The following is a 13,542-nucleotide window of genomic DNA, read 5'->3' as shown; positions in this document are numbered from 1 at the left end:
CGTTGGACCTTTTGAAATCCTTGAGAAAATAGGCAAGGTGGCCTACAGACTGAAATTACCAGCAGAACTCGGTGCAGTTCACAACGTTTTCCATGTGTCAAATCTGAAGAAGTGTCTGTCAGATGAGACGCACGTAGTTCCTCTGAAGGAACTTACGATCGACGAACAGTTGAAATTCGTCGAAGAACCTGTCGAGATCACGGACCGAGATGTTAAGGTCCTCAAGAGCACTAGAATACCTCTTGTTCGAGTTCGTTGGAACTCACGTCGCGGCCCAGAGTTTACCTGGGAGCGCGAAGATCGGATGAAACAAAAGTATCCCCAACTGTTTGAGAACAGTACAAACGCTACTGAGGCTGAAGCTACGGAATTTCGGGACGAAATTCCAGATCAACGGGGGGTGGATGTGACACCCCAGGAAAACCGGGAAAACCATGCAACTTAACTAGCTTCCTCAGTGAGTGCCATCAAATTTCGGGACGAAATTTCTTTCAACTTGGGGATGATGTGACAACTCGAAATCTAGAACCTTTCGTTGTGTCTTGATGTAACTTGCTTGTACGTTATGTGACTAGTTAAAATGATAACGTGAACCTTTTTATGTGATAAGTGCTTTGTTATGTGTGTATTGTATATATATGTGTACGTGTTTTATGTGAACCGAGAACCCGACACGAAACAACAAGGAACCCGACTCGAGACCATGAGGTCTCGAGTGACTAGTAATCGGTTTTGGGCCTTGGGCCGAGAACCTTTGGCCGGTTGGGCCTTTGGGCCGTAAACCCCACTCGAAACCATGAAGGGTGCACACACTTGGAACTTGACTATATATATACCATACCTTAGTTAGTTCTTGCCATTTGTTGAACAATACAACACACACACTCTCCTACTTCTCTCTCTCTAAGCCTTAAGAACACAAACACACCTCCAAGACTCTCGGATCTAATCGGTTAGCACAAGGACTCTCGGGTTTGGAACTTTGGATCGGCACACACACACCTCACCAACCGGTTAGTATTTCTTGTTGGACATTGTTGAATGCTTAAGTGTCAAATATGTTCATGATGTGTTTGTGCTTGAATAAATGTATGGTGAGATTATGTGACAATATGTTAAGTTGTTAAGTTTTACATAATGTTTTGAAAAAGAAATCGGTTCATGAATGTTTCTTGTTATGAGTGGAACTATACATATTTGAGGTTAAAAATGGGTTCATGGTATGACAAAAAGGTGAATGATGATATTGGTTGCATTTGGGTTTGATCCGAAAAGTTTGGGTGTTTATACTAAGAAAAATCGGCTAATAAATATGGTTGTCAAGTAGGATGCATGCTAGAAAATTGTATCTTGATGGTTGTTCATGATTTTGGGTGAATAAGTGTTGTTTATGTTATGAAGAACTTGAATATATGCTTTGAATGTATGAAGAACACTTTGAATGATAGTTGAAGATTGAAAACCCTTGTGATTTTGATCCATCTTTGACTAATAACCTGATTAGGAAATATGTTAGTGGAATTCTATTGGTTATTTCCGGATTTGGGCCTGATTATACTGTACCATTAATCTGACCATCTGCATCAACACGTGAACTTGAAAACGACAGCTTACCGACTCGCAATCACCCGTTGCGACTCGCAACCACAGCGTGATGACTCGAGACCACGCGGTTGCGACTCGCAACCATAACAGGACAAGCCGAAACCACAGGATACGAGTCCCGTTGCGACTCGAGACCTCAGCATGATGAACCGAAACCATGGTTGCGACACCGGTTGCGACTCGCAACCATCCATGATCAACACACAGCATGACTCGAGACCATGCTTGCGAGTCCGGTTGCGACTCGAGACCACACTTTGGGCCTTAGTTAGTGGGCCGGACTTATGAACTTCTGTGCTACGGTTGATTGGTTATTTGGGCCTGTTATCACGAGCCCAACTGTTTGGACTGTGGATTGTGTTTGAATGTTAACTGTGAACTGTTACTGATTATACGTGATTTCCATGCGTGTTGAACATTTGTACACTACTTGGTTCGAATCTGATTATACGTGATATCCGTGTTAGGACGTTATTGACTACTTGCGGCTTGATTGACTTTCTGTGATTAACTGCCGAGCAAACCGAGGTGAGTTCACACCCTTTACAAAGCATGGGATTCCCTGGGTTGGGAACGGGGTTAAGGAACGTGGTTCCTCGTCTACCTTGGGTAGGACGTCAGTGGTTCAGGAATGTGATTCCTCGTCCGGATGGACGGATAAACGTACTAGACTAAAACTCTATCACGAAGTCCCTCCTTTTTGTATCGACTAATCGCCGGGCCAATGGCGAGCGGGTCATTAGTTAGATAGCGCTATTTAGGTCTGACAAGCCTCACACCGTGCCGCAGAGGACGGGCGTGAACTAATGGATCTGGGGCACGTCAATGATGATAGACATTGATGTTTTCAGGGCACATAAACATGACTACAGTCAGCAATCGATACGGTAACGAGTCTAGTATACACATGGGGTAGCCCCCACGGCTGGAGAGCCAGATGATGTACATGGGGTAGCCCCCACGGCCGAAATGCCTGATAACTACATGGGGTAGCCCCCACGGCCGGAGTGCCGGAGTAACTGGGAACGAACTGGTCACGTTTTTAAAACTATGGGGTAACCCCCACGGCAGGACGCCAGATAAAGTAAACTGTTTTCGAAACAACTAAAACGAACGCCCACCCGTGAACTCACTCAACTAGTTGTTGACTCGTTACTACATGCATTGCAGGACCATAGGTACTCAACTGGAGCTTGCATGGAGGAGGATCGTTGTGGGACAGGGATTGCTACATGCTATGTTAAACTTGAAACTTTTGGAACTTATGTTATAACTTTAAAACTTATGCTTCCGCTTGCAACTCAAACTTGTTGTTTTGAAACACCAATCATGATGGTTAAACTTTTATAATTACTTATATGCTTGTTCAGTATGATTGGTGGCTGGATCCTGGTCAGTCACGCCTCCAAGCGGTAGTACTCCGCAGGTGGGATTTTGGGGGTGTGACAATATTATAGTTGTTGTGGAAACTTCTGGACAATCTGTTTCACTCAGTGCCGCGCCCCGATGATTCCGCCATCGGTTGGGGTATGACATGGCGCGACGGGTCACTTTTAGCATAGGGTAGCCACGTCTATTTGTAGCTTGGGTGAGTTGACCGTTCGACAAAATTCTCTTCGTACAGCAAACTGTGTGGATAATCGTCAATTAGGGTTTACCCCCCTTGAGTTTTAGGGGTCCTGATCCTGATTCTGATTATTCTGAAAATTTTAGGGGTTATGCAGGATTACTTGGGGGTCTCACTTAGGGTTTCCTATTTGACAAATAAAATAATAATTAATAGTTTTGGTGAGAGTTGTTACATCCTCCCCACCTTAATAAAAATCTCGTCCTCGAGATTTACTGAAATAAATGAGGATATTTCCGCTTCATTTCTGATTCTAGCTCCCAAGTGTATTCCGGTCCTCTCTTTGAATCCCACTTGACTTTGACCAACACCATCCTTTTGTGCTTGAGAAACTTGACCTTTCTGTCTTCTATCTGCAGTGGCTTCTCCACAAATTTTAACTTTTCATTTACCTCTATATCTTGAAGAGGTACTACCAGGGATTCGTCAGATAGACATTTCTTGAGATTGGATACATGAAACACATCATGTACTCCAGCTAATTCTTCTGGTAGTTGTAAACGATAAGCAACTTGTCCTATTCGTTGAATTACTGGGAATGGTCCTATGTACCTGGGACTTAACATTCCTTTCTTACCGAACCGAACGACTCCTTTCCAAGGAGAAACTTTCAAGAGTACCTTGTCTCCGACTTGAAACTCTAATGGCTCGCGTCGATTGTCGGCATAACTTTTCTGACGATCTCGAGCCGTTTTCAGTCTTTCTTTGATTTGAGTTATCTTGTCAGTGGTTTCTTGCACAATTTCAGGCCCTGATAATTGACAATCTCCTATTTCTGCCCAACAAACTGGGGTTCTGCATTTTCGCCCATACAGTGCTTCGAATGGGGCAGCTTCGATGCTTGCATGATAACTATTATTGTAGGAGAATTCAATCAAAGGTAGGTGATCGTCCCAGTTTCCACCAAAATCTATCACACATGCCCGGAGCATGTCTTCCAAAGTTTGTATCGTCCTTTCACTTTGTCCGTCTATTTATGGATGAGATGCAGTACTTAAATTTAATCGAGTTCCCATTGTTTCCTAGAAACTTTTCTAGAAATGGGAAGTGAAACGACTATCCCTATTTGATACAATGGAGAGTGGAACTCCATGTAAGGATACAACTTCATCTACATACAACTTGGCTAACCTTTCCGTACTAAAGGTTTCTTTCATGGGTAGAAAATGAGCTGATTTGGTTAATCGATCTACAACTCACGAGATACAAACCCTCACAACGAATGACAAAGTGCGATACCTAACATTCATCGTATTCACGACGAGTGACTAAGCATAACCCTAATGTGGGCAGCACTTAAACATCCATTGGATAGTTTCAATCGATCGGACATTAAATCGTAATAGCGATCGAGTTATTACCCCGTTATCGCGGCAGCGTTTCGTGATCGTGTGTGTGTTTTTAGTAGTAAACAGTCGATATCTCAGCGTACGATTTGAATTTTAACGTCGAACCAACACCAAACTTCAAGTGCCAAACCCTGCTATTTATACTGGAAAATTGTCTCCCTCGCGTGGCGCGCCAGAGACATGTGGCTCCCGCGCGTGGCGCGACGGGTCACTTTTAGCATAGGGTAGCCACGTCTATTTGTAGCTTGGGTGAGTTGACCGTTCGACGAAATTGTCTTCGTACAGCAAACTGTGTGGATAATCGTCAATTAGGGTTTACCCCCCTTGAGTTTTAGGGGCCCTGATCCTGATTCTGATTGTTCTGAAAATTTTAGGGGTTACGCAGGATTACTTGGGGTCTCAATTAGGGTTTCCTATTGACAAATAAAATAATAATTAATAGTTTTGGTGAGAGTTGTTACAGAAGCCGACATTGTGACGAATGCATTGGTTCAATTCAAATCAAAGGTGGGGACCGACTTCCGTTTCATGCATTGTTGGGAGATTTGTAAGTTCCATCCAAAGTGGACGAATATCCCCAGTGGTAGCGAAAGTAATACGTCTTCCAAAAGGTCAAGGGCCTCGTCCCAAGCCCAATCTGATGCACGAGATCAAGAGTTTGAGGACCTTTTGGATGATTCGCCAAGCCCAAACCGGCCTCAGTATGGAAGAGATGCCGCAAAAAGGCGTGCTCAAAAATTAAGATCTGGTACGGCATCGCCTTCAGCTGGGAGTTCGGGCTTGCGTAGGGGAATATACTGTGAGCAGTTGGATGACATTTCATCCAAGTTAGATACATTCAACGTCTTCCAACAACAAAGGGCCGAACAACGAAGGAGCAAAGAAGCTAGAGATGCCGCTAAACAAAGACGGGATGATTTGAAAATTCTATCCCAACCGATTGATCACCTACAGGGTGACGAGTTACAACTAGTCTTGGAGATGAGAGAAGAGATAAAAATCAAATATAAACGTTAGGAAATTTTTTTTATGTAATTTTCTTTATTTAAAAATATTAAAAAAATTAAATTTGTTGTTTTAAAACAAACAGCCCAGCGGGTCAGCCCAGCGAAGCCCACCAAACCCCCACCCCACCATACCCTGTTTAAATGTGGGTCGCCCCATGTCTGCCCCCCAAGCCACGTGTCAACAAATACCCCAACCCAATCCCCACCATACCCCACGGTCTTACCAAGTGTAAGTGTGTAAAAATGGGTTTGGAACGACGGATTTGAATATACAACGTTTACAAAACAAAGCAAAAAAGGTGTATCAGGCAATCCATGGTCAATGGATGGACCGTGGGATTGATACGGATTGGTGAGGAGCTATTTAATCTTGTTTTGTTGTTGGGGCTATAAATTGATGTCTTCCCTAACTACCTTCCCCTCCCCGTTTGCTCTAAACACCCTCATATACATATCTCTAATTCCCTTGATTTTTAAACATTAAATTGTAGACAGATTAAAATCACAAATCAAATATCAAAAAAGAAGAGTTGTATTACTAACTTCCAATCTTGTCATTCTTGTGTTCTAATAGTTTGGTGATCATTACCATTGTATTAGTTCGAAGTTCCATAGGGGTATCACGATAGTTAATAATTTGTGAGAGATGTGATCACTACTTTGATCTAACGGGATGTTACATAAGATGATCACTAACTTTGTCTAGTGAAACACTTGGTGTACTAGCGATCTCTTCTATTTAAAATAAAAGTTCAGTGTGACAACTATCAATTGAGAAATAGAGAAGAATGCATTGAGCGGATTAATCAACATCCACTTAAACCTCTATAAATCGATTGTCTTTCTCACCCTTAAACTCCATACATTTCTTGCACTATCATTTGATTGGATTCCAAACAAGCGTTCACCATACAAGTTCGAGTCGAATTAACAAAAAAGATTAAGAAAACCAATTTGACCTGTTCGAAGGTTACCATTTTCAACCCATACCTGTTTGACTCGTTACCTGACCTGTCCATATTAGTTCTTCCCTAATGACTGACATGCATTTTCATATCAATTACGCAATTAATTCTATGTACATGACCATATATATAATCCAAACACACAGGAACAAAGCATTACTCACAGACAGCATAGAAGCTATAAGAGATGTTTCATTGTTATATATACAAATAAGCACCGATCGAGGCTGGTTATGTTGCTGAAGATGGTATATGACGAAACCAACCACAAACCAAATCTGAACATAGTATGAGCGTATAATTTCTCACAGTATCAAAGCCTTATGCACTGAAACCATTGCCAAGCGAGCTCCAAGAGTTCGATGGAAAGGTGGGACACGCCTGTGACGATGCCTCCATCATCTGTTCCTTGGTGATCCCAGCATTGCAAAAGTTAGCTATTGAACGCATGTGCTTCATACCGTATTGTGACAGGGATCCACAATGCGTCTCAAACGTCCTCACCTGCAAACAAAAGTACAGGACAAAACGTTTCCTAATTTAGTAGGGTTTACATCCATATTTACTTAACCACCGCTTAGCAATTAGAAGGACGGTTTGTAACAGAATCATTTTATGTCAAGACTTACAAATGTTTTAAGGCAATCCCAGTCATCGACTAAAGGCTGGCCTGCAGGTCGAACTTCATTCAGCACCTCAGGACCCTTTTCGATTCCAAACAAAACCTTCCCAAGGAGTTTTATACTACTGTCGACGTGCATTCTGTGGGCCATAGCTTCAGCAAATTGTTTCCTGGATTCAATCTTTCTAGCAGAACCTTCCGGAGCCTTTTGATACTGTCAGCAAATAAAGTTGTTAGTGAAGTTCAAAAAAAAAAAAAAAAAAAAAAAAACGAATCAACCAGGTACAAGTGAACAAACCTTGTGCCAGAAATGTAACAGATCAGCATCACGTTGGTTGACAGCTTTAGAAGATGATCGAAGGGAGTTACTGTTAATATAAGTGAAGTTCTCGTTTGCAGGATTTGTACCCAAATACAAATAAAGTTCCTCCTTGCTAAGCTGCAAGTCTCCGAATTGCATTACATGGGACCCGTAATTACCATTGCCATTTGATGTTCTCTCCTTAACCTGCTCGGGTGAATATCATGAATCAGACGATAAATAAATAATAATTACTTAGCTTTTTACATGACAACACACTAACAAAGTTTTCAGGGTATGCACATGCTTTCAAAGCAAACTCAAGTTTATATGTTTTATGTAATTATGTTCTGTGCATGCAGACAAGATAAATGTTTGCAGTGCAACATCACGTTAGATTGCTCATCTATGATCAAAAACATGAAAGCAAAAATACTATTTTATCAATATGATCAGAAACATCTAACTGATATTCAACAATAAGTCGTAGAATGAAAGTAAAATTTATCAAATTCATTGCTCTTACCAGATGATATTGCTGTTGGATTGTTTCTGTTTGCAGGTTGTGCACCTCACTGTCAGCATTAGAAAGGAATTAGTCAAACAGAACAGTGAAACGGTTAACATGTTCAACTAAAAAAACACAGTGGTTTCAATTTTCGGTAGCCTCCATTAAGGGCATGTTAGATACGTGACCAATAGTATGTATGGTCACATATCTAAAAGAGGTCAACCCGTTTTACACTGGTCAAACGTACCTGTCTTCCATCCATGCAACACTGTACAGGTCACCCAAGCACGTGTCGTATTCTTCGGGAGCACTAGGATGTTCTCCGGGACAGTAAGTACCCCAACTGCTCTCATCAGGGCCAGATGCTGTGGTTGCATATATATTTAAACCTTGCGGAAGAAGACCCTCAAATATACTTCCAGATTCACATGCTTCAAGGTAAAATACCTATAATAGTACACATTGTTCCCATAAAGTTAATATATAATATCACTTTGTAAGTACAGCGAAACTTAAAGAAAATTACCAAGCTTTTGTATGTTCCGGACGCATGTTTTTTCTTCAAAACATCGATCAAATCGTTTGCATACAAGTAAGGACTTGTTGGCATCCCTGAGAATATGATAAGAGTGTGTAATTTTTTTTATTTTTTATTTTTTTGTAAAACGGCTAACTAAACAAACAATAATAGAGGATGAAGTAGCTTACCAAGCACACCTGGACCGCCATGATCAGAATAATATATAAAGATGTGATCATTGGGGCCGCTATTTACAACCTTTCCGCTGCCCCCTTTAACTGCAGTTTTATTTCCAAGCAAAACGGCAAAAAAGTTGTCAACAGTGACATCTTCTCCCGTGTAATCCTGTGAAAATGAAACTAATGAGAATCGAACACATTTCACATTTGAGATATGTGGAAATGAGTGAGTCAAAATGTTGACCTTTGGTACTCCATGGTATACATCATCACCGTCTGGGTGATTAATAATGATTCCAGGCCTGGGGTTCTCTTCGTTATTTGCAATGTCATCGTACATGAAAACGACAATGTTTTCATCCTTGATGCCGCCGTTTTTCAAGAGCTGGTATGCGTGACATACATCTGACTGGAGTAGAAAACGAGTGGGTTTTAATAAATGAACAAACAATCCATTCGAGCAAACCAGAAACGATAGTAGCTTTAAGCTCTAGATCTTTTACTATAATATTAATTAATTTCTTGGTAGCATATATACATGTTTCAATAAAAATTATTCATCCAATGTCATTGGCAGTAACAATGTTATGTCCTGCAACTTCTGGGTTCGCCATTTACTTCAAGTAAATTTCTTCACATTTCTTACCAAAGATCACCACCACTTCCATTGACAGATGAATGAATCCACTACGCTATCGCATAGTTGTCGAAGGCGCACTCAAGGCACAAAGAGTGAGCCTTGGGCCTCCGTGCAAGGCGTTTAAAAAGCGAGGCCATTTTAGGCGAGGCGTATAGTATAACATACAAGTTTAGGGGCTAGTTTAGGTTGTTTTAGGCTTCTTTAGGGCTAGTTTTAGGTTGACTACAGGCTTATTAAGGTTGGGATAAATGTTTCCGACATGTTCAGACGATTTTTGGCCGGAATTTCGTCCAGAACTTGGCCTGGAAAATGTGGCTGAAGGCCTTAAAAGTGAGGCTTTTGAAGCGAAGCGAGAAGGCTGTGTTGGGCCTATGGTGAGCCTTGACAACAGAGCTCTACTGTTGGTCTTACTCAAATATCAATATTCAAATCTTTCTTCGTTTATCTATCGACAAACAAGATAATCCAGACATAAGAAATTCAACACAACTAAAAGTCACATTGTCCTTTTGTTTATGCAAATCTTTAGACACCATCAAGCATACCACTAAATTCCTTTTAGCATAAACAATAACAGTGAGTTCAGTAGTATCCTAGGGCTTAATTGCTACACACTCTAATAATCACACTTCAACAACTTCATATAAAGAAATAAAAACCTAAAACCAGCAAATTCTCACCAAAAAAAGAAAAAAAAAAACTATATGCAATTACATAATAACTTCACAATTACTACTTAACAGAAAATCAAACAGCATGATAATTTGGTTCAAATAACAGTTTATTTTTTGAATTATTAATAATTATGTACAAAAGTTGGAACTACAATAACCTGATGCCTGTAATTCCAGTAACCGTTAGATCCGGCGAGTAAGACGGCCCATCGGGTACCAACGGAGTCATCGGAGTGAGGCTTCTCCGACGGCAGCCGGATGAAATCGTCGGCAAAGAGACGCGCGTGAACAATTGTGAGGATCAAAGGTGCAAGGAGGAGGAGGGTTGCGTGAAGATTCATGTTGGTAGCAGGAGGAGGAATGTTGTTCAAGTCGGTGGCCTTCTTCTTCCTTTTTATTATGAAAGCTTCGACTTTAAGCCTTTTATATCTTTCACATCAAGCTTCCTATTCGACTTCAATTATGTATCCTTTCTATTTAGAAATTTTTAATTTTTTATATCAAACGACGAATATATAATTCTTTTTCAACGGTAAATTTGGCTCACTAACTGAAGTATTATCGTACCACTAGTTAAACTACTCGATCATATTCATCCCCATTAGACAATAATGTCTGTATACCAATTCAGAAGAAAACTCAGTAAATCTAAGAAAACCCTATGTGAAAATCAACCATAGGACCTAATAATACATTCACAAAATAATTTTCCGATAAAGTTATAATAGTGATAATTAAAATTATGAGTAAATTACATTGATGAGATATTTTTGGCAACATAACATGATCAATGATCCTAAGACTATATTATTTTACATGTCTAAATATCATTAGTCCATTGGTTTTTTTTGCTAATGATGATCCTAAGTCGATATTATTTTACATGTCTAAATATTATCAGTCCATTGGTTTTTTGCTAATGATTATAGTTAAGGAGCCATGAATTTGATTTAGGTGTCTTGATAAGTTGTAACCTAATTGATTGTTTTTTTATTATTAGGGTAATATATCTGTTAAGTTCATATCAAAATACTAATTTTACAACTGGTATTTAAAAACATTAAAAAGATAACTACGCACCCCTTGCCTATACTAGTGCGCCTAATTCTCCTATGACGTGTAGGCTTATCTTTCGCAAAGTTACAACTAACCGTCACTGCACTCACCCTCTCGTCATCCTCTATCTCTATAACTTAGCATAGTTCTTCTACAACGGTCAAATACAAGTTGATTTTCAAATTTTCATTATCTAATGAGGTTTATTTCAAACAACGTATAATAAGGTTTATTTGAAAAAGCACACGAAATGCTTTTTTGAATGTTGATTTCAAGATTTCAAATGGAAAATCCATCAAAGTTTATTACTAGGGGTGACATTTGCGTTAAAACATAACAATATTTGTATTGTGTAAATGTTAGTTAATTGTGTTTTGAGCAAAATGTATAAAAATCATGTAGTGTATGAATCTTATTATTTTACATATTGGATTACGAATTTTGCATTTTAGTTTAAAAAGTTATGCTTTTATCCTTTAATAATATAGTGGTTTAGCGGAATAGCATATATTCTTGCAAGTTTTATTTGTATTTTATAAACCTTAGTACCTTATCAATCATTTATATAATCTTAATCATGGGTTGTAAGCCTGTAACACATAACGTGTCTTCTTGTCCCATTTTGGATAAAGAATTGGCCAACTCCACATGATATTATCTGATAAGATAATGCGTGAAGATTTCATCATCCCATGCTTTATAATCCAACAATGGCCCCACGTGAAAATCGACTACCAACATTTTATTGTTGGGTTTAATGTAGAATTTGTTGGGCTTTTTTTATTTGGGTTAGAAATTATAAATGGGTTTAATTTAAACCAGTTGGGCTTTTTTTAGTTTGGGTTTAAGTTAAACTAATTGGGCTTTGATTAGTAAATGGGTTTAACTGTTTAAATATATAGACTTTTTAATATATAATTTTTTTGAACGAAGAATTTGGAACACCGACAGACCACTAGAGTATAATCGTGCCGCCAACAGAACCACCCGATCATATTCATCTCCACTAGGCATAATGCCTATACAAAATTCAGAAGCAAACCCAATATATTTACTCTTACTCTATCTTAAAAACAAAGGTCGGTGGCCTTTGACGCCGACCCAAAACACCCCTACACTTTCTTTGCCACTGACAAAACACCCCTTACACTTTCAAAATAGACACGTACACCCCTCTTCCTAAATTACAATTTTGCCATTCTGTCAGATATTAAAGTCTTGCCCTTTGTTTCAGTACTTTATTCTTTTCGTTGGTTGAGGCGAACTCCGGCAGCACGATTACAACCCTTACAGCTAGGGCTGCAAATGAACCAAACGTTCGGCGAACAGTTCGTGAACCGTTCGGCGGGAAGTTCGTTTGTGTTCGTTCGTTTACTAAACAAACAAACACGAACAAAAAATTTCGTTCGTTTAGTTAAATGAACAAAGGTCGTGTTCGTTCGTTTGTGTTCGTGAACGTTCGGTAACGTGTTTGTTTGTGTTCGATACTTCATTAGTGTTTTTAGTTTTTATATTTATTTAAATACTTCAAAATTTCGACAAATTAAATATCTAATAAGTGTCGGTGTATTATATATTCTGTTCATGAATGATTGTTTGCGTTCATTTGTTTCCATTAGTGTTCTTGAACATTAGTTTGTGCTCATTTGTGTTCGTCAACGTTCGTTGCCTAAAATTAACAAACAAACACAAACGAACACGAACAGGTTCATTTCCTTAACAAACAAACACAAACATAAAATCTCGTTCGAGAAGTGTTCGTGAACGGTTCGCGAACACATATATTTCTTAACAAACGAACACGAACAAGGTCTTGTTCGTGTTCGTTCGGTTCGTTTGCAGCCCTAATTACAGCAGCGCTCACAACGGTGGTTCTACAAGCTGAAGGACGGCGGCCAGATCCAATAGTGACAGACAAACCCGAGAGCCGATCGGAGACGAACTGGTGACCGATGGAACTCGGATCTGTAGTTCACTGAACAAAACTGGTCCGTTGAGAACTCTGGCAGAAATTCCGGGTGCATGACACTCTTCCATTTGGATCTGATTTGTATTAACAATCAGATGTTTCCAGTGACTTTAGAGAGTGCACCTGTGGTCGTCGCAGAGGGTGGCAGATGGTCTTGGCCGGCTGTAGTTTTTTTTTTTTTGTATGTGAAAAGCAGGCGAGGATCCATGTTTGCAGTTGTATATGGTTGTGAAATTGTAGAAGGAGAAACAGATGAAGAGAAAGTCTTTGCGTTTAGGTTTTGATTTTGGGTACAATATTCAAAAAGTCCAGGGGCTAATGTCACAATTTCTATATATTAGAATTTAATCCAGCTTGAAGTCCGCATTTGATAATCCACCTCAACACGTGACGTGAATTGATGTTGAGTTCATATTTTTTTAACGGCTAATTTCTTTAATTTTCTGTTGTCTGTACGACTTGAACCTAAGACCTTTCCCTTCCCAACCTATGTGTTTTAAAGGCTTTGTCTTTGTCA

At 39.6% G+C, this 13,542-nt stretch overlaps 1 protein-coding gene across 1 annotated transcript; it reads right to left on the bottom strand.

Annotated features, from left to right (window-relative positions):
• Positions 1 to 6,612: 6,612 nt before the first annotated feature.
• LOC110929854 (vacuolar-processing enzyme) lies at positions 6,613 to 10,465 on the bottom strand. The gene is made up of 9 exons (XM_022173046.2): positions 10,159 to 10,465; positions 8,931 to 9,095; positions 8,696 to 8,852; positions 8,514 to 8,599; positions 8,235 to 8,434; positions 8,003 to 8,051; positions 7,474 to 7,683; positions 7,183 to 7,389; positions 6,613 to 7,057 (listed from the first exon to the last, which is right to left on the bottom strand). Exons 1-9 carry the CDS (start codon positions 10,339 to 10,341, stop codon positions 6,875 to 6,877), a joined length of 1,440 nt encoding a protein of 479 aa, XP_022028738.1. The 5' UTR covers positions 10,342 to 10,465; the 3' UTR covers positions 6,613 to 6,874.
• Between the last annotated feature and the right edge of the window lie 3,077 nt (positions 10,466 to 13,542).

Source organism: Helianthus annuus, chromosome 3, assembly GCF_002127325.2.
Source record: "Helianthus annuus cultivar XRQ/B chromosome 3, HanXRQr2.0-SUNRISE, whole genome shotgun sequence".
NCBI lineage: Eukaryota > Viridiplantae > Streptophyta > Magnoliopsida > Asterales > Asteraceae > Helianthus > Helianthus annuus.
Note: the sequence above shows the minus strand (reverse complement) of the source record. Positions and strands in the feature narration are given on the sequence as shown.